The sequence below is a fragment of the Leopardus geoffroyi genome, chromosome C1, assembly GCF_018350155.1.
Source record: "Leopardus geoffroyi isolate Oge1 chromosome C1, O.geoffroyi_Oge1_pat1.0, whole genome shotgun sequence".
Taxonomy (NCBI): Eukaryota; Metazoa; Chordata; class Mammalia; order Carnivora; family Felidae; genus Leopardus; species Leopardus geoffroyi.
Genome location: NC_059328.1, coordinates 72,593,835 through 72,619,807, shown reverse-complemented (window position 1 = coordinate 72,619,807; position 25,973 = coordinate 72,593,835). Strand labels below are relative to the sequence as shown.

General features: G+C 36.5%; 1 protein-coding gene across 5 annotated transcripts in view; it reads left to right on the top strand.

Moving 5' to 3' along the window:
- Nucleotides 1-25,973, top strand: part of COL24A1 (collagen type XXIV alpha 1 chain) — a 397,210-nt gene that overhangs the window by 105,140 nt on the left and 266,097 nt on the right. For all 5 annotated transcript variants that reach the window (XM_045478122.1, XM_045478119.1, XM_045478121.1 and 2 more), the window contains 7 exons: nucleotides 680-733; nucleotides 2,958-3,002; nucleotides 9,202-9,255; nucleotides 9,333-9,377; nucleotides 9,627-9,680; nucleotides 9,943-9,996; nucleotides 14,620-14,673. In XM_045478122.1, coding sequence (XP_045334078.1) covers nucleotides 680-733; nucleotides 2,958-3,002; nucleotides 9,202-9,255; nucleotides 9,333-9,377; nucleotides 9,627-9,680; nucleotides 9,943-9,996; nucleotides 14,620-14,673 — 360 coding nt within the window. The remainder of the gene's footprint in view (nucleotides 1-679; nucleotides 734-2,957; nucleotides 3,003-9,201; nucleotides 9,256-9,332; nucleotides 9,378-9,626; nucleotides 9,681-9,942; nucleotides 9,997-14,619; nucleotides 14,674-25,973) is intronic.

Sequence of the window (25,973 nt, the reverse complement as noted above, 5' to 3'; positions counted from 1 at the left end):
TTTTACCTGTTTATCATATCTTGAAATGATGAGCTAAAGTATTCAGTATAGAATAGAAGAAAAAACATGGCTCTGTGTTCAGACTTTCTCCACTCAAATCTCAGTCCTGCTCATCACTAGCGAGTACAAGTGACTTAAGCTCTTTGTGCTCCAGTTTTCTCAAATGCAAAATGAGGATATTAATATTCATTAATTTGATCTGTTATGAAGATAAAATGAGGTAGTGTGTGTATACTAAACTGTTTAAAGCCCTTAGCCCATGGTAAATGTGCTATGTACATACTTAAATAACATTAGTCGCTTTATTCTTTATGATGTGCATGTAGGACCAGCATGAAATAGTGGAGAGAACTAATGGATTGGTCAGGAAGAAATCTTTATGTTCCCTCTCATTCAGTGATTCTTTATATAATAATGAACAAATGTATATTTTCTCAAATTTAGCTTTCTGTATATATTATGTGACATCTAAAATAATTTTTGCAAATCATAGAAATAGTATACTTAACAAAATCAATGAAGTATTATGCAAAACAAATGTAAGTTTTTTTGCACTACAATTTAAAAGTTAGGAAATAAATATTTCCTATTAGTAAATTCCTTAGCAGTAAACAGAACAAAAATGAATTCTTTATCTATGTTGGCTTTAATGGCATTTCTTCTTTTTTCCCTGGTCCAGGGTTTTCCAGGTGACTTTGGAGACAGAGGCCCTGCTGGCCCTGATGGCAGTCCTGTGAGTACACTGTGATGGTCCAGCCTTGCAATCTGACATCACTCAGATGCCCCAGCACCTACATTTGCCATCCTCACTATGACATTCACATAAGCAGCATTGGCCAGAAAGCTTTGATACCTCTGTGCACATTACAGTTTGTAATTTTTCATTGTGGGAAATAAAACAAAAATGTTCTGAGTAAATTCTGTCTTGGGATATAATCATCAAAATTAATTATTGTGGCCATGTTAAATGTAACTGCTTAAGTAAAATATTAGAAATATATGAACATAAGACATATTTGGGGGGTGAGGAGAAGTCTTTCATGTACATGAATGTACCAACAAGCCTCATGTAAAAATTGTGCTCTCAGTGATTGCTTTTTGACTCAAATCTGTCATTGATCTACCTGACTTTTAGGTATCTATTTACAGAGAAATCTTCTCCTTTGGGATTTTTCAGCTATTATTTTTCAGGTTAGGGAGTTACCATTCTATAATTAATTATATTGTTAAAGAATGGTGATGGACTGTCGTTTTTTTGATGCTAGGTAGAAAAATCTAAACTTTTTTGCTCTCAAAGAGCATCTAGCAAATACCTCCCAATCTATTCCATGAACATACTCTTTTAATAAGATTTTAAGGTGAATAAGAGTCAACCACTTAGCCCGTTTAGCCTAAATTGAGAATAGTTTCTGTATTTAGGTATTTATACTTAAAGTGTTAGAAAATATTTCTTTTTAATTTGCTTTTCTAAATTATGACTTTATTACCTTATTCAGTTAATTTAGTCAAAGTTTTAGTTGTTGTGAGGCTTGGCAGATAAGAGTAGAACTGATCTCCAAAGAAATTGCTAAAAACCTGAATGATATTTTAAGTAGAATGTTTACCACCTTTTTCTTGCCTTTGATTCTGGGGAACTTTTCATTTCAAGAGTAATAAAGTAAGCATTATTGGGGCACCTAGGTGGCTCAGTTATTTAAGCATCTGACTCTCTATTTCAGCTTAGGTCATGATCTCACGGTTTTGTGAGTTCAAGCCCCATGTCAGGCTCTGCTCTAACAGCACAGAGCCTGCTTGGGATTCTCTTTCTTTCTCTCTGTCTCTCTGCCCCTCTCCCACTCACACTGTCTCTGTCTCTAAATAAATAAATAAATAAATAAATAAATAAATAAATAAATAAATAAATAAAATAGAAAATAAAGTAAGCATTATTTACTTTTCTCTTTAATACCATTTATGTATTTGCATAACTACTGTGAAGCCATCTTATTTAATTTTTTTGTCAGTCCATTCAGTATACATGAAGTTTGTTAGAGTTGGACTTCTACCATGTATAAAATGTGTCTTTTTGAAATCTACTCTTTATTTAAATATAATGCTTCTTGAAGAGCATTTACAGGCTTTAATATCTTTAACATAGAAGAATAAACTGGATTTTTTGTTTATTCGTTCATAATTCTTTATATTTTATACTGTGCCTTAATTTCAAAACAACTTGCAAAGGCAGGTGCTGTTCTTGTACTTTGTATCATCATTACTTTGTAAATGATGTAACACTGACATGGAGTGGGTTAGGAATTACCATAAGGACTGTAATGACAAGTCCAAAAGACCATCACAAATCAACTGGAAAAATTAATATTGATTTAAAATCTCATTTGTTATATGCATAATTAATGGTATTGGTAATTTCTTATATTTGTGAGAAATTTTTCAAAACCTTTTATGCATTATGACAGTTTTCATTGTGATTTAAAACAGTGAGAGCAAATGTTATTATTCCTATTTTGTAAATGAGAAAACTGAAGTGTAGAGAATCTAAATATTGTACTTCAAGAGTGGAGAGTGTTTTAAACTATCTGAAAATGTTCTTCTAACTCTATATGCTGACCACCTATCCTTTTATACAATATATAGGCTGGTTATGTCTATAATACTGACTATTTATGGGTTTTACTTCCTTTATTAGCGACATAAAAGACATCAAACAATCTATATCCTAGGCTAGGTCATAGTCCTGGCATCCAAAAGCATGGAGCCAAGGGCATTTTTGAAGAACGTAAACGTCCACCAGAGATTTGCACTTCTTAGGAGGATACAGAAGAGTAGGGAAGAATCAGAAGTTAGCTGTAGAAGAGGGTAAAATTTGATTTTTTTTTCCTAAAAGTTTTTGTCTTTAGAAAACGCTCTTCATAGTCTGGAATCATATTTAACCAACTTTGCACATTTCTTTTACATAGGGACTTGTAGGTAACATTGGCCCTCCAGGATTTCCTGGGCTTAGAGTGAGTATCAACTATTATCATTCTTATAAAATATTGTGTTTATATTTGTTAGATGCCTTTTAAAATCTTTAGAAAAATGAGATGCTTTGGTGTCACTGCTGGATATGAGACTTGTGCAAATGTGTTTTCCCACCCGATGTGCAAATTAGACCAGTAGTATGAATCAAAAAATTAAACATTATGATAACCTACAATAACAAATTTCTACAGATTTATGTGTACACATGTACATTAATAGGTAACTTAAGACTCAGTTTCTTCAAATGCATGACATAGAACAGCCACTTCTCTCCTTTGAAATAGTCTTTCATATCATCTGGTCTGGATAGATATAGATGGGTCTAAATACCATACCACACCACATCACAGCACATGGTAACTATAGACTTTATTTCTGGAATAAAATTGAATAAATGGTTAGGAAACGTCCTGAGCAAAAGCTGCTAAACATATTAATGCCCAATTTATTTATTATACTAATAATATAAGTGACTATATTATTTGTCCATGTAATCAGTTTAATTCAGTGAATTTAACTCTGAGTTTCACTGGAGTTTCTGATGTAGGCAAAGTACAGTTTAGTAAAAGCAATTCTATGAAGGCCAAAGCAGTGTACTCCAGATAGTTACCTGATAAAGTTTATTCACTGAAGCAAACAGACTGCTATTAGACTGCTATTTCTGCTGTGTCTTCATAAATATATTTCTGTCAGTCAAGCTTATGGTTCATGACAGCGATATAAATTGCAGATATTTTATATAAATTTAGAACCATGTAGCTTAACAGCCAGCTGAGCTAAAGGCATGTTTGACACACTTTTATGAACTGTAAGTAGCCTAATGAAAATAGAATCTTAAAAGTAAACTATGTATCCATATAAAAATAGGAAATATATCCTTATAAAAATAGGAAATAACCATGAGCAGAGGTAAGATTTTCCCTAAAAATCAACTTAGAGCTTGCTTTAACACATGAAGTAGGTAATTAAGACTCCAGAGTTTTATGCCATAAATTACAGCCACAATTATTTTTAGCTTGAACTTGAACACAGGTCTTCTGACTCTACATTTAAATTCCCACACACACCCCGCCCCTGCCCAACCTAACTACCCAAAGGCAGAAGGTGACAACTTGACCAAAGGAATAAATCAGTAATTTAGTTATTGGAACTATAGAAAAAATCAGCATAATAAGTTTTAACTTGCCATTTGGGGCTGGCAACAGTAGAGAATTAAGAGTCAGAGAACCTGAGTTAAGTCTATAACATTTAAGCTTTTCTTTTACATGATACTATTAGTATAATAATAATAAAATCAGCAATAATATCTCACTTTTATTTAGTATTTTCCATGTGCTAGTCTTAATGTTAGGTCATTTAACTCTCAGAACAAGCCAAGACTACTCAGGTTCTGAGTGTTAGTCCTAGATTTGAAGCCAGGTGATCCAAATCCAGAGTCCAAAATCCTACCCGTGTGCTACACCGCCTCCTTAAGACTTATATCACCTTAAAATGAATGCCATTTTTCTTAAGAGTTTTCTTTAGGCTTCTTGAGAAGCTCTATGTGAAGGTGAAATCCAAAGGACTAATTTTTATTCCTCAGAACTTCGAATAGGATCAAACCCCTAGGTGGTAGTCAGTGGCCTTCCCAATGGGGAGAGAAAGGAAGCTGGGGAAGGGAGTTGGATTCCAAAGATACTCTTTCTGCATTCTTCCTTTAACCTGTCAGTTGGTTAGCTCACATGCTTCTGCTATTTTGCTGAAGTTTAAGACCAAAATTCTTAGCATGTCCAGACTATCTTGGTTCTCATCTGCACCCTGAGAACATACTTTGTACACTAGCAAAATTGTTTATTCTCAGATGCCATGCAACCCTCCTATGATATGGCCTTTGCACTCGTTTGTCTACCGGAAACACTTTCCTCTCCTTTTGCATCTAACACTGAACTCTTACTCATTTTTCAGTTCCAGGACTTAGCACAGTTCTAACACGTAATAGTGCTTAGTAAAAATAACTGTGTGTTTTTGTTTTTGTTTTTGTTTTTGTTTTGTCCTTTCTCTTTCTCAATTTACCCTTTGGTAGATGGGAAGAGATCCTAGAGAAGAGAAAACGGCTGATGATACTAACAGTCATCTTTGTAATCCTCATCTCTACATTGATATGGATAGTACTTTATACTTTTCACACACATATCTCATTTGTTCTTCAATGAGATGTAAAGTAGATAAAGCAGGTATTTCTACCTCCATTTTATATTTATTAAATTTTTTAATCCACATAATGTGAGCATCTACTATGTATCAAATGCTGAACTAGATTTTTGCTAGGCCTAAAACTACAAACAAGATTTCCATTTTTAGCAACATTATAATATAGTGGAATAGAAGGAAAAATAAGCAATGTCATATAATGTGATCACTGCCATCATGGACTAAAAACCAGTGAGAAAGGAGCAATTTCTGTTATCTTGAGAGAGGAGTCTTCGCAAAAGAGATGTGTTTTAACCGTATCTTGAAATTTGTGCATGAGTGGAATGGAGGAGAAACAGGAAAAGGGCTCTTTAGACAGAAGAATCCTTAACTGCACAAAAGAAGTGGAAAAAATGCAATGTTTGGAAATGCAAAGAGGAGTTGGGGGATTGCAGCCTAAGAAGTATGGAGGGATAGGAGCGGAATGGAAGGAGCTGAGGTTTTGGAGATAATTGGGAAAGATGATACAGAACCTTTATATTTCAGAATAAACAGTTTGCTCACCCAGTTTATCTGCAAGCCTACATCTGCTTGTTTTCCTACAGGAAGTATAGTTTCCGACAAGAGATAATATAGCTTTCTCTAAGTGATTTTTTTCCATGCAACTGGTTGTCACTGTCATTTGCTTTCTTAACCTGTGAGTGTGGGTGGGTGTGGTTGCACAGTCTTCCCTACACTGTGCTCACTCATATGAGCTCTAATTGGCTAGAGGCTGCTGGTTTTATTTGAAGAGCCTATCCTTAAGCTCTCTTTCTTTGACTCACTTTGACTCGAAAGTTCTTTATTATTTCTGGCTCTGTGGGAGGCTCTTCTCCCTTTGGTGCTATATCCCAGACAGCTAAGCTGCCATACGTGGAAGTATTTCTCCTGTCTGCTCCGTCTTCTCATGGAAAAGGAGTATGGTAGGGAGAGAGTGCTGAAGGCCTTCAGATTTTCCTTGTGGAACTGAAAACTGCTCTTAGCCTGTCATGGGTTGCTTTCAGAAAGCCATCGTTTTTCAGGAGTAGGATTTTCCACACAACTTGTAACATACCACAAAATGTTTGATGTCTCTTGGAGGTTTCTACATCCATACCATTTTACTTTTTAATTCTCTATCTTGCTAAATCTTTTATAACATATATGTACTTTGATATTTTTCAACACTTACCATTTTGTGATTTCTCTTTTAGAGTCACTAAAAAGTAAAATAGTAGATTATGCATACAAAGTACATTCATCTGAAGATACTAGACTCCACACAGTGATATATTTACTGAAACAAAGTTAATAATATTATTGCCTATAGAAAAAAACAACAGGATGAAAAAGAAGTATTTGTTTATTTGCTTATATTTTTCCATACCTGCATAGATTATTGCTGCATAATTTCCAAACAGAAATGTTTGTTGTATTTTTTGAAACTCTCATAATTTTTAAAGCTATGAACTTTGCATAAACTAGCCACTGTAATTATAAGAACAATTGTTCCTACTGACAGAATTTGTCAGGGATGTATTCATATTGCATATCTGTTTATTAAGTTGGAAAGTATTACTCCTTACTTCTTACAGTCTCATATATTTCAGGATTAAACATGTTGGAAACAATTTATCTTAGTTCTATTTCACAGACTTTCGGAGTCACTAAGAAGTAAAGATGTCATATTTTCCATTCTGAAATTTGTATTCTATAAATGTAGACTATTAGAAATGCTCTTTGGTGTTGGGAGATAGAGTTCTAGAATCACTGTTTTAGTTTTTTTTTTACTCAAGTATAATTGACATAGAGTGTTATATTAGTTTCAAGTGTACAGTATAATGATTCAACAATTCTATACATTATTCAGTGCTCATCATAAATGTACTCTTAATCCCTTTTATCTATTTCAGCCATCCCCCCACCCACCTCCCCTCTAGCAACCACCAGTTTGTTATCTGTATTTATGAGTCTGTTTTTTGTCTGTCTCTTTTTTTTTTCTGTGTTCATTTGTTTTGTTTTTTAAATCCCATGTATGAGTGAAATCATATGGCATTTGACTTTCTTTATTTTACTTAGGATTTTACCCTAGGGTAAAAGGTCCATCCATGGGTGTTACAAGTAGCAAGATCTCAGTCTTTTTAGTGGCTGAGTAATATTCCATTACATATATATATATTATATATATTATACGTATAATATGTATTTTTATATGTATAATATATAATATATATATTACACATTTAATATATATAATATGTGGACATCTATGTCCATCTATGGATGGACACTTGGGTTGCTTCCATATTTTGGCTCTTGTAAGTAATGCTGCAATAATCATAGGGTGCATATATCTTTTTGAATTAGTGTTTTCCTTTTCTTTGGATAAATACCAGTAGTAGAATTCTGGATCATAGGGTAATTCTACTTTCAATTTTTTGAGGAACCTCCATACTCTTTCCCACGGTGGCTGTACCCATTTGCATTTCTGCCACTGTGCACAAGCGTTCCTTTGTCTCTACATCCCCTCCAGCACTTGTTATTTCTTTTTTATTCTGGCTATTCTGACAGGTCCTTCAGTATTCATCCCACACTTTATTTCACATCTGTTGTGTGTCAGTTATATGTTGGAACTGGAAAATAAAAAAAAATCAATAAAACGTGCTTCTGCTTCCATAGAATGCTCAGACTAGAAAGCCGGGGGTGGGGGGGGTGGAGTATATAGTGAAGTATATTGCTAGTTCACTAGTGAAGTGCAGTAGAAGGCCATTTCAGTATTGGTCACTGTATCTTCAAAGGCTTGGAGCATGTGAAAAGAGAGAGCAGAGAGCATGTTCAGACAATGGAAAACAGTCCATTGTGGTTAGAATGTAGGATTTGGAGGAGGGAGATGTAAAAGAGGAGTAAGGACAAGTGGAAATAGAGAAAACTAGGAGAGTTGGTGGAAACCTGGTAGCGAGGGTCTGGGATGCTTTTCTGAGAAATTTGAATTATAACTAAAAGGAGCACCATTTTTTAGCACTGTGATACATATACCTTTAAGAGTTTCTTAGCGTTTGGGAACCATAAAAGGGAGGTTTAAAGCAACTTGTTCTTTGAAGCCAGGCACAGGGAGGTAGTAAGAGAAAGAAGGAAAATGAAGGTGTCATTGACACAAAACTTGTAAGTGATCCCCAAGCCATTTTTTCAAATTTTACTTTCAAATACCCTTATTGTGGCTACTGTCCTTTGTCTTCTAAGATGAAGTATTTGAGGAGTTTTCCTAAGGCTCTTACCTACAGGAGATGATAGTGGTAGTTATGTTTTTGAGAGATCTTGCATTGGAGCACTAAACTGAGAACCTTGGCATTGCTGACCATGTCTCTTTCATCTGTTTCCTCAACACTTCTACAGTGTCTGTGTACATGTCATGCCCAACAAATGTTAAATGATGAATGAATGAGAGAAACCCAGAAGAGTAGTCTCATTCAGTACTCAGCTTATCCCTGAGATTGTGGTATTTTATCATTCTGCAAATTTCAGATCATGAAATAAAATCATTAGAATGCCTGGAACATAGTAACTGCCCAAAAAGTATTTCCTGAATAAATGGGTGAAATAAAAATATAAGATGATCAAATGAAGTATTTATCAAATACATCCCGAGAACATGGCACTAAAATATTTCCCTTATCTTCAAGATTCTAACTAGTTGGAGAAATATTTCAAGATGAATGTTATGGACAGTTAAGCATTTTAGGGGCTAAAGGAAAAGTAGGATCCTTGTGGACTTGACCAGTATGAATAGGCTTCCGGGAGTAGGATGACCTCACTGAGGTTTCAAAGATTGGTATGATTTATACATGTGGAGAGAAAAAGAAATTGTGGAAGAACAAGGCACATGTAGGAACCTAGTGAGACGAACTGTTCTGGGTTAATTAATCAAGTTTACATTATTCTCTTTCTAATCCTAGTGTATGCTTAATGATGCCTTTCTGTCTTACTGCATTTCAGGGCAGTGTTGGCCCTACTGGACCATTTGGACCTTCTGGAATTCCTGGCCCTGTGGTATGTCTGTATCTACATAATGGATATCTCCCTTTAATTTCTCTACAATGTCACAAAACATCTCCTCTTTTTTTCAGGGTCTTTCCGGGAATAAGGGCCTACCTGGAATCAAAGGTGATAAGGTGATTTAAATATTTACATTATCATAGAGTTAATTTCTTATGACATTTATTTTTTTTTCTTTTCAGTCAACACAACTTATAAAATATTTTGTTTTTATATATGGGATCCAATCTGTACTGTCAGTTATACAATTTTTCTCAGAAGTAGGAAAAATAAAGAAGCTGTTCTTCCATAAACATTTGTACTTTCGTATAATATTGCCATGTTTGTGTTGCTTAAATGTCTTTGTATAAAATTGTGCCCTCTAGGGTGAGCAAGGCATTGCAGGAGAGCCAGGAGAACCAGGGTATCCTGGAGACAAGGTAACTTTTTTTTACCATTAAGTTTATAGAAATACCAAAAAAAAGTCCGTGAAAAACTATAAATTCTTTGAAAAGAAAGGAATAATCATAATTTTAACCATGTAGCTTATTAGGATATGGTATCAATATGGTTTTACATATCTTGTGTCTCAGTTTTCTTGGATTAATTCCATGAATTTTTTAAATAATTCGTAAATAGAGGCACACCTGCCTTTTTTGGTGTAAGAGTTTCTATCTTTCCTCTAATATTCTCTTCTTTTAGGGTGCTGTTGGTGTTCCAGGACCACCAGGGATGAGAGGAAAGCCAGGACCTTCAGTAGGTTTGAACTTTTGCTTTGTTCTTTATGATTCACAAAGTGCACAGCATGGCAGTAGTCTTGACAATTGTTGGTATTAGTGGAATATAAGAAGTAAGATATAAGCCTACCAGGCTGGCATTGTTTTCTCTTCAGTTTTTAGGGTACAGCTAATCCTTGAAGTTTTCAGCTCACATTCCACAGAGTATTGGACCTCATCCTCCTGCCCCCGCCCCCCATCCCAGGCCAAGCCAAATTTCTGAGAGCCCTAAAGATCTTGGTTGATCTATCATGGATAGTATTTCAAGTAAACATGGGATGTTTAAAACAGAAAATATAAAACACCTTAAATACTATTTTAATTTTTCCAAATATCTTTCATTCCAATGTATTTCACTAAAAAAAAAAAGTATTGTGAAGAAAAGATAGCATGTCACACTCTGTGAGCAAAAATATTTTAGTTCTTTGTCTTTTTTTTTAATCTTTGGGCATCAATTAGTTGAAAAGAAAGGATACCTTATACTGTAGTTAACACAAAACCCAACAAAGTATACAACTAAAATTACTGAGTAATTAAAATCATTTAAATAATGGTTAAAACATGAGTTAAAAGTATGTTTCTATACATTAAAAATCATAAAAATTGTTATATTTAAGATTTACTGAGTGTTTACAAAGTTCCAGTCACTATTCGAAAGTCTATGCCTCTAATTTAATCTTTACATAAATCATATAAAGTTGGTACTACTATTATTCTTATTTTACAGATTAGGGGAACTGAGACATAAAGTTGAACAACTTGCTCAAGTTTTCGTAGTTAGTTGGTGGCCACCTGGGAAAACCCAGGTAATCACCTATGTCAGAGCTCATGCACTTAGCCACTGTGCCATACTGTCTGAGAATTTAACATTTTAAGATTGTTTTAGGATTTTAATATTGTTTACAACTCTATGAAGGTGAAGGTGATTGTAGATAGAAAAAGTTAGACGGAAAATTATAATTTATTAAAAAACATTAAAATATATATTTTAAAAAAGATTATTGTTTTCCTGAGCAAATCTTCGTGTTCCCTCTAACTCTACCCTCCTAAGTCAGGCTTGTTTGTTTTTTTGTCGGATGCAAGCAGCTTTAAGTTACAGTACTTTATATACCCCATTCTGTCTGGCTTCTAACAGTGCAAGCATTTCATGTACATCTCTCAGGAATTATTTATTCCACAGAACCGTTTTCAGCATCTGTTTGTCTAATGACATCTGTTTGTCTAATGGTAAGCTTTGCTCTTCTTAGTTTTTTGCCTCAGACTCAGGGTATACCTGGTCAGTCATGTACCCAGACTTGTGCTTAGCAGTTGAATATTAGAAGTTACAAAGTGCATAAATAAGGGACATGAGAGTAGGTCATGAAGCTAGCAAAAAGCCTTTACTCAAGGATGATTCTAAACCACGTAACAGGAACTTACTGTATCTGCAATGGTTGGCAAAGTAAGACCCTAACTTCTTGTATTTTCATTGTTCATTGTGTGAGGGTTTTCTGACTTCTGATAATAATAAAAGGAGCTGGTACAACACATTTCCTAAGGACAATACTAAGTAATAAATGATACCAATATTCTGTTATGCTTCACATACTTATACAAAGTAAACTTTTTTAATGTCTCCCCCTCCCCTTACTTTTTGACACAGTTTGTATTGATAACATGTTTATTGCTGGGCAGGGAGGGATATACTGGTCTGAGAAACAGAGACTTAGATTTTAGTCCCAGCCCTGACTTGCTATCACCCAGGGCATTTAACCACTGTGATATCCAATTTCTTGTTTAAACTGAGAGACTATATCATATTTAAGGTTTCTTGCAAATCTGTGACTCTTTAGTTGCCTCTCTCAGGGATAGTGTTTGCCAGTATTTCTCTAGTCTCAGCTACAGAAAAGGCAGAGAACCTGTCTCATCTTTAACACATGGTCTTAAAACCCTTAATTTTTTTTTTCCTGGAATAAATCACCAGAACCAACTCTAATGTGTGTTTTAGGGCAGTGATTCAGGGAGCATAAGATGATAAGAATGAGGCTTTTTGCTTGTTCATTTTGTACCTTTCTATATTATTCTGGTAAAAAAAAAAAACACACACATTTTTTAATGTCGGCAGGGACTTTGGTAGGAGATACTTGACCATTTTTTTGTTTTATCAACTCTTTGAAAAAAATTACATATCAGACCGAAGATAGGATAAAAACTTAAGAATTAATGTTTGTGAGAATCCTTAGTTTCTAACTTTATTTATTACTTGTTTATATCTTATGAGTAGACAAAACTTGTAGAGGTTTGACCTGGAAACTTTTCCCAGTTATGGAAGGAGACAGTTGTTGGATGAAAAATTGCTTGCACTCAATCTATTAAAAAGAAACTATACAACTTAGTGCCTATCTAAATCATTTGTTTACTGCATGAAAAGAATGCCATAGTCATAAGGATGTCTTTCTTATTCTATATCTCCTACTTTGGGTTTTCTATTATCTAAGATGATGATATTAGTGACTTTTTTTTTCCCCAAATGAATCTAAGTTGTAACGTGAAAGAGTATTTACAAGCTAAAAGAAGGAATGTCCTGATTTGGAAGGCTTTTTACATTTTGCAATAAGGAAGCTTTTGCTCTACAAGCATTTAAAAACTAGAGAAAACTACCAATCAAAAGTTAAGAAATATTCTTTCCTTAGAACAAAGACATTATTGGGGTACCTAGGTGGCTCAGTCGGTTTAGTGTCCGACTTCAGCTCAGGTCTTGATCTCAGAGTTCGTGGGTTTGAGGCCCACTTCAGGCTCTGTGCTGACAGCTCACAGCTTGGAGCCGCTTTGGATTCTGTGTCTCCCTCTGTCTCTGTTCCTCCCCCATTCATGCTCTGTCTCTCTCTGTCAAAAATAAATAAATGTTAAATTAAAAAAAAAACAAAGACAATTATTATGTTCTTTCCATACATTTAACTAGAAGTTGCTGTCAATTATAGAGGTGTATGTAATCATTACTCCCTTGTCTAAAACGTACTTGAAAGCTCAGTTTTTATAAAAGAGACTTGACATTTAAGGAAACTTCCAGCTGAAGTTTTCAAAGTGAAGATTCATTCTGAAGAATGAACGAAATTATTCCAAAATGTGTGTTTTTAAGTATCTGGTTGTCGATTAGTGTTTCTGAAAACAAAGACCTACTAGGTATTTTTCCTTCACAGCTTGTAAATTTAGCTTCTGGTTTGCTTTTGCCACCAGAGGTCTCCAGTGAGAGCTCTATCTTTATCTCTTTAAGAGAGGTACTTGCCATTTTAATAATGTAAGCCTCCTCTAGATATTATGACGGATGATGATTTTGTTTACTTAGGAGAACTTAAATGAAGTTTTATGTAATACTATTAATTTTCTCTAAATTTGATTGCAGTAGTTTCATTGTGTACTGTTTTATGTCCTGAAACTCAGATATCTAAGCAATGTATGAGAATGAATTTAGTGCTTATGGAAAACGGTGCTTTACTTCTTGAGATGTGAATAAATGCATACTATATCTTGTATTTCTATGTAATCTGAGGCCTATTAAGTCAAATCTGGAACTTGAATAGAAATTTAATGTGACAGAAATAATGAATTCAACAGTTTCTCTTATGAAGACAAGGGTATTAGACTACTGGTCCCCCCCTGTTCTATACTTCAATCTCTTGAGAACATTGCCAGCCCTTTCTAGTTTCAGGCTTTATGACCACTTGTCTCTCCTCTGAATCTTCTCTCTGGCCCTGATTTCACTTCGTTAATCCAAATGAAAGTCAGAAAATGAAGTCAGAAAATGAAGTCAGAAAATGGCTTCAGAGATATTGAAAAGAAATCCTCAGCATTTTAATATAATGATCAAACAATCTAGGAATTATAGGTATCATCCAGGAAAGGATAGAGGACATGAAGGGAATAATTAATGGTTATAGAATTGGTTAACATTTAGTGAGTACTTTCTATGTGCCAGGCACTGTGCTAGGAACCTTGCATGTATTGTCTCTAATCCTCACAATGACTCTGTAACAATGTTAATACTGTTAGCATTATTTTCCTATTTTATTAGTGAGGAAACTGAAGCTAATAGAGATTAAGCAACAAGGACTTAAATCCACATAATTCTTGACTGCTAAATCGGGCCCCTTGTAGTATTAACGGAAAGAGGAATTTTCAGGGATAGTCCCAGGACTCTGGTTATTTATAAAAGTAACTCCTCATCTAGAGTCCTCTACCTTGTTGAGTCAAACTTTATTATCTCTGGATAACACACACACACACACACACACACACACACACACACACACACACTTTTCTTCTTGATTTGAGCGCTTAAGTCAGTAATTTGTTTGTATCTCCAGCACTTAGGAGTAAATATATATTACATCCATACACGTTTTAAAAGTAAGTTTTCCACAGAGATGATGGTTACAAATTAAGTCTTTCTGAATGGTAGTTACAACCTTGTTTGACATAATATATTGAGTGCTGTTTGCTAAAAAGCCATTATAATTTTGTGTGGCATAATACATTGATTTGTTTGCTTACCATGTGTCTGTCTCCATTTTAACTTGTATTTATTAGGTTAATGCTTACACACTGAATCTCACCCCCATTTTAGGGCCAAATGGGTGACCCAGGACCCCAAGGACCATGTGGCCCTCCAGGACCAGAGGTAAAATGTTGGTTGGAAGATAACAAATTTGAAATAAAAGTTGAAAAAAATTAAACTTGCTTGTAAAGCATGTTTTTACATAATAGGCTTAAGAAAGATTCTCTTTAAAGTTTATATCTTTGTAAATAGTTTGTATTAAATTTTTTTCTCCTATGTCAGAAAGTATGGGGGCACCTGGGTGGCGCAGTCGGTTAAGCGTCCGACTTCAGCCAGGTCACGATCTCGCGGTCCGGGAGTTCGAGCCCCGCATCGGGCTCTGGGCTGATGGCTCAGAGCCTGGAGCCTGTTTCCGATTCTGTCTCCCTCTCTCTCTGCCCCTCCCCCATTCATGCTCTGTCTCTCTCTGTCCCAAAATAAATAAACGTTGAGAAAGTATGCAACAGTGATCCCAAGGAACTAGAAAGGTATTAACCACATTATAGTCCTTATTAGATCACAGCTGATTTATTTATTCTGAACAATAACTATAATAACACATACTTGGGGTTTAAAATCAAATTTCAGGATAAGCTCCACTGAATTTTTAATACAAAATGCTTCCAATTTTTGTTTTATGCATATATCATTTGGATCTCATATTCTAGAATAAATACAATTAAGTCTGTAGTACATATATCAAATTTACTTGTTTATTCTTTGAAATTTTGACTTTGGCTGAATGCTTGATCTGGAGTGTCTTTTTTTTTTTCCTGCAAGTTCACATAGAACACAAGGTTCTTAGATGAAACATTTTAGTTTTTTAAAAATCATTTTATGAGTTGGGGTGCCTGGGTGGCTCAGTCGCTTAAGTGTCCGACTTCAGCTCATGTCACGATCTCATGGTCTGTGAGTTCAAGCCCCATGTCAGGCTCTGTGCTGTCAGTTCAGAGCCTGGAACTTGCTTCGGATTCTGTGTCTCCCTCTCTCTCTGCCCTTCCCCCACTCTGTCTCTGTCTCTCAAAAAATGAATAAACATTAAAAAAATTTTTTTAAATCATTTTATGAGTCAAAGATATATACCACATGGAGATAACTTCTGAAGTTCACTCTAATTCAGAAATATAAGCCAAAAATACATATATTCAGAAATATAAGCCAAAAATACATATATACACCTATACATACACATACACATCTAATTCAGAGTCATAGATGCAGCAATAAAGCTGAGAAAATGAATTTGGCTTCAGAATAAATAAATCAGAGCAATAAAATCCCCTCAGTGTCAGAGTAGTAGGCAGAATTTCTGGAAATAGCATTCTACTGATGCTTTCTCCCTCTCTTTGTAAACCATAAAATCTACTTCTTACCCTGCAGCTGTCTTTCAGGGTTGGTTGATTTCTTCAGTCAATGCCTATTACTACTTATTGTCTAATTTAAAAACACATTGCATATTGGTAGTTCAAAAATCTAAAAATCTACATTGTACCTAGTTTTATTAATAGGGGTATAGTAGGAGAGGGGCGCCTGGGTGGCGCAGTCGGTTAAGCGTCCGACTTCAGCCAGGTCACGATCTCGCGGTCCGTGAGTTCGAGCCCCGCGTCAGGCTCTGGGCTGATGGCTCAGAGCCTGGAGCCTGTTTCCGATTCTGTGTCTCCCTCTCTCTCTGCCCCTCCCCCGTTCATGCTCTGTCTCTCTGTCCCCAAAATAAATAAACGTTGAAAAAAAAAAAAAAAAAAAATAGGGATATAGTAGGAGATAAAATACAGTAATATATTGATGTCACCATTCTGGAAAGAAAGAAATTGTTTTGAGTAATTGAAGTAATTATTAACAGATAATTAAAATAGTAATTAACACATTAATATAACTTTATATATTTTATGAGCCTGTTTGCTTTTAATAACTTTTCATGAAAACCTGCCTGGAATGAATTCTATTTACCTGTCTTCTCATACTGAGGATACAGACCTAATTTATCTTTTACTAGCTGTAAAGATGATTTATTATGAACACGGGTTGTTCTTTTTTTTTAAATTTTTTTTAATGTTCATTTTGAGAGAGACACACAGAGTGCAAGCAGGTAGAGGCAGAGAGAGAGAGATGCACACACAGAATCTGAAGCAGGCTCCAGACTCTGAGCCATCAACACAGAGTTCGATGTGAGGCTTGAATTCACGAACCATGAGCTCATGATGGAGCTGAAGTTGGACACTTAACTTACCGAGCCACCCAGGTGCCTTTGAACATGGGTTGTTCTATTGTAACAGTTACAGATAGTTCGCATGCTAAGAAGGACTGTGTCACTGCCTTATAATCAGTATGGTTTGGGATCATTTTCTTCTTTTTCCTAAAGCTAGGTTAAAGGATGGATGAATGGACCATGTTTTTACTTATTACTTGGTCTTCCAAAGATGTTTCTTTTCTTTTTCTGTTGCCTTAGAGATTTAATGATTTGCAATCATCATTCAAAGCATTGTCTCATTGTCTTGATTTTTGCACTACTAATACAAAGTCCTGAGCTCTAACCTTGTCAGACTGTACCCATTCCTCCTGCTCAGCTGCATTAAATGTTTTCATTGAGCCAAAGATGTAACCTGTATTCTCATAATTGGTCAAGGTGTTTTGGGGAAAGGGGCTTAATCTAAAGATCATACTTTTTTAAACATAAAAAAGTATAAACATAGGCAGTTATATGAGGCAACACTTTTATCCAAATCCCTCTCAACATTAAACTTTTGATAGAATTGCAGATCTAAGACTTTACAATAGTATGTTTAATATTGTATCAAGACTCAAAAGTTTCTACCTGTATAGTACATGACTTTTCTCAGATAAGGGGTTTTATACGTAGTGCTAAATTTAGACTTTATACTATAGGCAGTGATCAAAGATTTTTAAGCAAGGGGAATGAAATCATCAGACTTGTGTTTTCAACAGATGCATGGTAGCAGGAGCACAAAGGTAAAAAAGAAGGGAGAGGTGAGAAGACTAATTGGAGGCTATTTAGGAGGATACGTAAGGCAAGACCAGGTTATAAATAATGAGAGCCTATTAAAATAGAGAAGAGAGGATGGCTTCCAGAAATAATTAGGATATACAATTCACAGCACTTGAACCACTCAGTTCTGTTCATTTAGTTTGTGTAAGAGAGCATTAAGAGACAATTTTAATGTTTCTTGCTTGAAAAGTTGGATAGAAAGTGGGATCACCATTCTAAAAAAATTTTTTTAATGTTTATTTATTTCTGAGAGAGGGACAGAGCACAAGTGGAGGAGGGGCAGAGAGAGAGGGAGACAGAGAATCCAAAGCAGGCTCCAGGCTCTGGGCTGTCAGCACAGAGCCCAACACAGGGCTTGAACCCACAAACAGTGAGATCATGACCTAAGCCAAAGCCAGACGCTTAACCGACTAGGCCACCCAGGTGCCCCTGGGATTACCAGTCTAAAAATAGTAAAAAGGGAGAAGGAGGAAGATATTCAGAGGGGTAGAGATAATGCTTTGTTTTTGAGATTGTTAGGATTGCAGAGCCTGTTGGACATATAGGAAATTAGTCTCATAAATGTATAGAAAACTATAGACCTGAAACTCAGAAGAGAATAGGACTAGAGACAATTATTTGTTGTCATCCACATGGTGGTATTAGATGAAGCAGCTGTTAACAGATGAAATCATTTAGGGAGAGTGTATGAAACAAGGTTTGAAAATACTACACCTGGACATTCACCCCGAAGGCTACATTCTCTATCTACAGTGCAATCGGTTTTAAATTAACAATTTAAAGGCAGTAAGTAAACTTTGGTACCTTAAAAGCACAGAGAAAAGAAAAAAATCACTTTGGAAATTAAAAAATATTTAGTACTGGGTGAGAACCAATCACTATAAAACTTGAATGTTGTACCCAAATTCACATTTCTCTAAAAAGCAAGGAAGAACAAGAATAAATGTATTATGCATAGCACAAGTGTAGGGATTTGTTTTAAAAGGAGAAAGACGTTGAAAGAGATCAAATAGGATAGATTCTGTTTTCTTTATAAATATGAGACAATCCCAACACTAAGAGGACTGGGTGCATCCAGAAAGAGGGTGCTTGAGTAGATTTGTGAAGAGTAAGTGGAGAAGTAACTAGAGACTTATAAAATAATTCCTGAGCTGTATTAAGAACTCAGCTGAGATTGAAAAACCATCTTCCCAAAATATAGCCACAAAGTCCAATACTCTTTATTGGAACTGTATTGTAAATTTGAGTCTGAACATCCTACTGGCCAAAACAGTGAAATATTCACTTATGTGAATCTCTTCTTCCTTCGATTAAAAATATGATTGTATATACTTAAAGTATATAATGTAATGATTTGATATGTAGGATACATTGTGAAATGATTACCAAGATGAATATAATCAGCATATCCATCACCTTCCATAGTTAACTCTTTAATTTCTTTCTGGTGAAAATGCTTAAGATCTACTCTCAGCAACTTTCAAATATACCATATTTGTTTGTTTCTTTTTTGTTTTTTTTTAATATGAAGTTTATTGTCAAATTGGTTTCCATACAACACCCAGTGCTCATCCCAACAGGTGCCCTCCTCAATGCCCATCACCCACTTCTCCTCCCTCCCACCCCCCCATCAACCCTCAGTTTGTTCTCAGTTTTTAACAGTCTCTTATGGTTTGCCTCCTTCCCTCTCTGTAACTTTTTTTTCCTCTCCCCTCCCCCATGGTCTTCTGTTAAGTTTCTCAGAATCCACATAAGAGTGAAAACATATGGTATCTGTCTTTCTCTGTATGACTTATTTCACTTAGCATAACACTCTCCAGTTCCATCCATATTGCTACAAAAGTCCATATTTCATTCTTTCTCATTGTCAAGCAGTATTCCATTGTGTATATAAACCACAACTTCTTTATCCATTCATCAGTTGATGGACATTTAGGCTCTTTCCATAATTTGGCTATTGTTGAAAGTGCTGCTGTAAACATTGGGGTACAAGTTCCCTAAGCATCAGCACTCCTGTATCCTTTGGGTAAATTCCTAGCAGTGCTATTTCTGGGTCATAGGGTAAATCTATTTTTAATTTTTCGAGGAACCTCCACACTGTTTTCCAGAGTGGCTGCACCAGTTTGCATTCCTACCAACAGTGCAAGAGGGTTCCCGTTTCTCCACATCCTCGCCAGCATCTATAGTCTCCTGATTTGTTTATTTTAGCCACTCTGACTGGCATGAGGTGATATCTCAGTGTGGTTTTGATTTGTATTTCCCTGATGAGGAGTGATATTGAGCATCTTCTCATGTGCCTGTTGGCCATCTGGATATCTTCTTTAGAAAAGTGTCTATTCATGTCTTCTGCCCATTTCTTCACTGGATTATTTGTTTTTTGGGTGTGGAGTTTGGTGAGTTCTGTATAGATTTTAAATACTAGCCCTTTGTTTGATATGTCATTTGCAAATATCTTTTCCCATTCCGTCAGTTGCCTTTTAGTTTCGTTGATTGTTTCCTTTGCAGTGCAGAAGCTTTTTATCTTCATGAGGTCCCAATAGTTCATTTTTGCTTTTAATTACCTTGCCTTTGGGGTGTGTCAAGTAAGAAATTGCTGCGGCTGAGGTCAGAGAGGTCTTTTCCTGCTTTCTCTAGGGTTTTGATGGTTTCCTGCCTCACATTCAGGTCCTTCATCCATTTTGAGTTTATTTTTGTGAATGGTGTGAGAAAGTGGTCTAGTTTCATTCTTTTGCATGTTGCTGTCCAGTTCTCCCAGCACCATTTGTTAAAGAGACTATTTTCCATTGGATATTCTTTCCTGCTTTGTCAAAGATTAGTTGACCATACTTTTGTGGGTCTAATTCTGGAGTCTCTATTCTATTCCATTGGTCTATGTGTCTGTTTTTGCGCCAATACCATGCTGTCTTGATGATGACAGCTTTGTAGTAGAGGCTAAAGTCTGGGATTGTGATGCCTCCCGCTTTGGTCTTCTTCAAAATTACTTTGGCTATTCGGGGTCTTTTGTGTTCCATATAAATTTTAGGATTGCTTGTTCTATCTTTGAGAAGAATGCTGGTGCGATTTTGATTGGGATTGCATTGAATGTGTAGATTGCTTTGGGTAGTATTGACATTTTGACAATATTTATTCTTCCAATCCATGAGCATGGAATGTTTTTCCATTCCTTTGTATCTTCTTCAATTTCCTTCATCAGCTTTCTATAGTTTTCAGCATACAGATCTTTTACATCTTTGGTTAGGTTTATTCCTAGGTATTTTATGCTTCTTGGTGCAATTGTGAATGGGATCAGTTTCTTTATTTGTCTTTCTCTTGCTTCACTATTAGTGTATAAGAATGCAACTGATTTCTGTACGTTAATTTTGTATCCTGTGACTTTGCTAACTTCATGTATCAGTTCTAGCAGACTTTTGGTGGAGTCTATTGGGTTTTCCATGTATAATATCATGTTATCTGCAAAAAGTGAAAGCTTGACTTCATCTTTGCCAATTTTGATGGCTTTAATTTCCTCTTGTTGTCTGATTGCTGATGCTAGAACTTCCAACGCTGTTTTTTGTTTTTAATTTTTTTGATGTTTGTTTATTTTTGACAGAGAGAGAGAGACAGAGCATGAGTGGGGGAGGGGCAGAGAGAGAGGGAGACACAGAATCTGAAGCAGGCTCCAGGCTCTGAGCTGTCAGCACAGAGCCTGACGCAGGGCTTGAACTCACAGACCTCAGGATCATGACCTGAGCCAAAGTCAGATGCTCAACCAACTGAGCCACCCAGGTGCCCCACAGAACTTCCAACACTATGTTAAACAACAGCGGTGAGAGTGGACATCCCTGTCATGTTCCTGATCTCAGGGGGAAAGCTCTCAGTTTTTCCTCACTGAAGATGATATTAGCTGTGGGCTTTTCATAAATGCCTTTGATAATGTTTAAGTATGTTCCTTCTCTCCTGACTTTCTCAAGGGTTTTTATTAAGAAAGGATGCTGAATTTTGTCAAATGCTTTTTCTGCATCGATTGACAGGATCATATGGTTCTTATCTTTTCTTTTATTAATGTGATGTATCACATTGATTTGCGAATGTTGAACCAGCCCTGCAGCCCAGGAATGAATCCCACTTGATCATGGTGAATAATTCTTTTTATACGCTGTTGAATTCGATTTGCTAGTATCTTGTTGAGAATTTTTGCATCCATATTCATCAAAGATATTGGTCTGTAGCTCTCTTTTTTGCTGAGTCTCTGTCTGGTTTGGGAATCAAAGTAATGCTGACTTCATAGAATGAGTCTGGAAATTTTTCTTCCCTTTCTGTTTTTTGGAACAGCTAGAGAAGGATAGGTATTATCTCTGCTTTAAACGGCTGGTAGAATTCCCCAGGGAAGCCATCTGGTCCTGGACTCTTATTTTTTGGGAGATTTTTGATAACTGATTCCATTTCTTCACTGGTTATGGGTCTGTTCAAGTTTTCTGTTTTTTTCTGTTTGAATTTTGGAAGTGTGTGGGTGCTTAGGAATTCGTCCATTTCTTCCAGGTTGTCCAGTTTGTTGGCATATAATTTTTCATAGTATTCCCTGATAATTGCTTGTATTTCTGAGGGATTGGTTGTAATAATTCCATTTTCATTCATAATTTTATCTATTTGGGTCATCTCCCTTTTCTTTTTGAGAAGCGTGGTTTATCAATTTTGTTTATTTTTTCAAAAAACCAACTCTTGGTTTCATTGATCTGCTCTACAGTTTTTTTAGATTCTATATTGTTTATTTCTGCTCTGATCTTTATTATTTCTCTTCTTCTTCCGGGTTTGGGGTGTCTTTGCTGCTCTGCTTCTATTTCCCTTAGGTGTGCTATTAGATTTTGTATTGGGGATTTTTCTTGTTTCTTGAGATAGGCCTGGATTGCAACGTATTTTCCTCTCAGGACTGCCTTCACTGCATCCCAAAGCATTTGGATTGTTGTATTTTCATTTTCATTTGTTTCCATATATTTTTAAATTTCTTCCCTAATTGCCTGGTTGACCCATTGATTCTTTAGTAGGGTGTTCTTTAACCTCCATGCTTTTGGAGGTTTTCCAGATTTTTCCTGTGGTTGATTCCAAGTTTCATAGCATTGTGGTCTGAAAGTGTGCATGGTATGATCTCAGTTCTTTTATATTTATTAAGGGCTGTTTTGTGACCTAGTATGTGATCTATATTGGAGAATTTTCCATGTGCACTGGAGAAGAAAGTATATTCTGTTGCTTTGGGATGCAGAGTTCTAAATATATCTGTCAAGTCCATCTGATTCAATGTATCATTCAGGGCCCTGTTTCTTTATTGATCCTGTGTCTAGATGATCTATCCATTGTTGTAAATGAGGTATTAAAGTCCCCTTCAGTTACCACATTGTTATCAACAAGGTTGCTTATGTTTGTGATTAATTGTTTTATATATTTGGGGGCTCCTGTATTCGGTGCATAGAGATTTGTAATTGTTAGCTTTTCCTGATGGATAGACCCTGTAATAATTATATAATTCCCTTCTTTATCTCTTGTTACAGCCCTTAATTTAAAGTCTAGTTTGTCTGATATAAGTATGGCTAATCCAGCTTTCTTTTGACTTCCAGTAGCATGATAGATAGTTCTCCATCCCTTCACTTTCAATCTGAAGGTGTCATCAAGTCTAAATGGGTCTCTTGTAGGCAGCAAATAGATGGGTCTTGGCTTTTTATCCATTCTGATACCCTATGTCTTTTTGTTAGAGCATTTAGTCCATTTACATTCAGTGTTAGTATAGAAAGATACGGGTTTAGAGTCATTGTGATGGCTGTAGGTTTCATGCTTGTAGTGATGTCTCTGGTACTTTGTGGTCCTTCCAACGTTTCACTCACAGAATCCCCCTTAGGATCCCTTGTAGGGCTGCTTTAGTGGTGATGAGTTCCTTCAGTTTTTGTTTGTTTGGGAAAACCATTATCTCTCCTTCTATTCTAAATGACAGACTTGCTGGATAAAGGAATCTTGGCTGCATATTTTTTATGTTCATCACATTAAAGATTTCCTGTCATTCCTTTCTGGCCTGCCAAGTTTCTGTAGATACGTCTGCTACTACCCTTATATGTCTACCTTTGTAAGTTAGGGCCTGTTTATCCCTAGCTGCTTTCAGAATTCTCTCTTTATCCTTGTATTTTGCAAGTTTCACTATGATATGTCGTACAGAAGATCGATTCAAGTTACGTCTGAAGGGAGCTCTCTGTGCATCTTGGATTTCAATACCTGTTTCCTTCCCCAGATAGGGAAGTTCTCAGCTATGATTTGTTCAAGTACACCTTCAGCCCCTTTCTCTCTCTTCTTCTTCTTCTTCTTCTAGAATACCTATGATACGGATATTGTTCCATTTGATTGCATTACTTAGTTCTCCACTTCTCCCCTCATACTCCTGGATTTTTTTATCTCTCCTTTTCTCAGCTTCCTCTTTTTCCATAATTTTATCTTCTAATTCACCTATTCTCTCCTCTGCCTCTTCAATCCATGCTATGGCCACCTCCATTTTATTTTGCACCTCATTTATAGTATTTTTTAATTCCTCGTGACTATTTTTTAGCCCCTTGATCCCTGTAGCAATAGATTCTCTGCTGTCCTCTATGCTTTTTTTCAAGCCCAGCGATTAATTTTATGACTATTATTCTAAATTCTTGTTGCATTATATTGCTTAAATTGGTTTTGATCAATTCGTTAGCTGGAGTTCTTTTGAGGAGAATTCTTCCGTCTTGTCATTTTGGGTAGTCCCTGAGGTAGCTCCAAACTGCAGGGCACTTCCCCTGTGCTGTCCAGAGAAACTTGTGTTGGTGGGTGGGGCTGCAGTCAGACCCGATGTCTGCCCCCAGCCCACTGCTGGGGCCATAGTCAGTCTGGTGTGTACCTTATCTTCCCCTCTCCCAGGGGCAGGACTCACTGTGAAGTGGTGTGGCCCCTGTCTGGGCTGCTTGCACACTGCCAGGCTTGTGGTGCTGCTTCGATGGGATCTGGCCAAGGATGTATTAGCCGGCGTGGATCAGCAAAGTGCACAGGGGCGGGAGGGGTAGACTTAGCTCACTTTGCCTTAGGTGGTCCCCTGTGGGAGGGGCCCTGCCGCACCAGGAGAGAGGCAGGCCCGTCGGAGGGATGGATCCACAGAAGCACAGCGTCGGGCGTTTGCGTGGTACAAGCAAGTTTGGTGACGGGAACTGGTTCCTTTGGAATTTCAGTTGGGAGATGGGAGAGGGAAATGTTGCTTGCCAGTGCCTTTGTTCCCCTGCAGAGCTGAGCTCTGTGTCCAGAGCTCAACAATTCTCCCTCCCAGCGTCCTGTCACCCTCCCTGCTCTCCGAGAGTAGAGCTGTTGACTTCTAACATTCCAGATGTTAAGTCCCTCTGGCTGTCAGAACTCATGCAGTCCAGCCCCTCCGCTTTTGCAAGCCAAACTTTGGGGACTCTGGCTTGCCTGGCGGGCTGCCCCTCCACTGCCCCCAGCTCCCTTCTGCCAGTCCCTATAGCACACACTGCCTCTCCTCCCTTCCTACCCTCTTCCGTGGGCTCTTCTCTATGCTTGGCTCCAGAGAGTCCATTCTGCTAGTCTTCTGGCAGTTTTCTAGGTTAGTTAGGCCAATGTGGGTGGAATCTAAGTGATCAGCAGGACGAGGTGAGCCCAGCGTCCTCCTACGCTTCCACTTTCCCAGAACCTAAATGTCAAATATACCATATTTTTAACTATAGTCACCATGCTGTACATTAGATTGTCAGAACTTATTCTTCTTTTAACTGTACATCTCTATTCATGTTATTGTATTCTTATAACTGAACCTATACACCCTGTTTTGCCTCCCCCCAGTCACTCTCAACCACCATTCTAATCTCTGTTCCTATGAAATCAGCTATTTTTTTAAAATTCTACATAGAAGTGATAAAGTACAGTATTTTTCTTTTTCTTCTGGTTTATTTCATGTAGCATAATGCACTCCAGGTTCATTTGTGTTGTCTCAAATTTCAAGATTTCATTCTTTCTTTTCTGGTTTAGTATATTCCTGTGTGTGTGTGTGTGTGTGTGTGTGTGTGTGTGTGCACGCACGTGCACGCATCACGTTAGGTTTTTTAAGTTTAATTTTAATTCCAGTTAGTTAACATACAAATATTATATTAGTTTCAGATATACAATATAGTGATTCAACAATTCAGTACATCACCTAGTGCTCATCATCACAAGTGCACTCCTCAATCCCCTCACCTTTTTAACCCTTCCCCCTAACCCCTTCCCCTCTGGTACCCATCAGTTTGTTCTCTACAATTAAGAGTCTGCTTCTTGATTTCTCTCTCTCTATATTTTACACTTGTCTGTTTTGTTTCTTAAATGCCACATATCAGTGAAATCATATGGTATTTGTCTT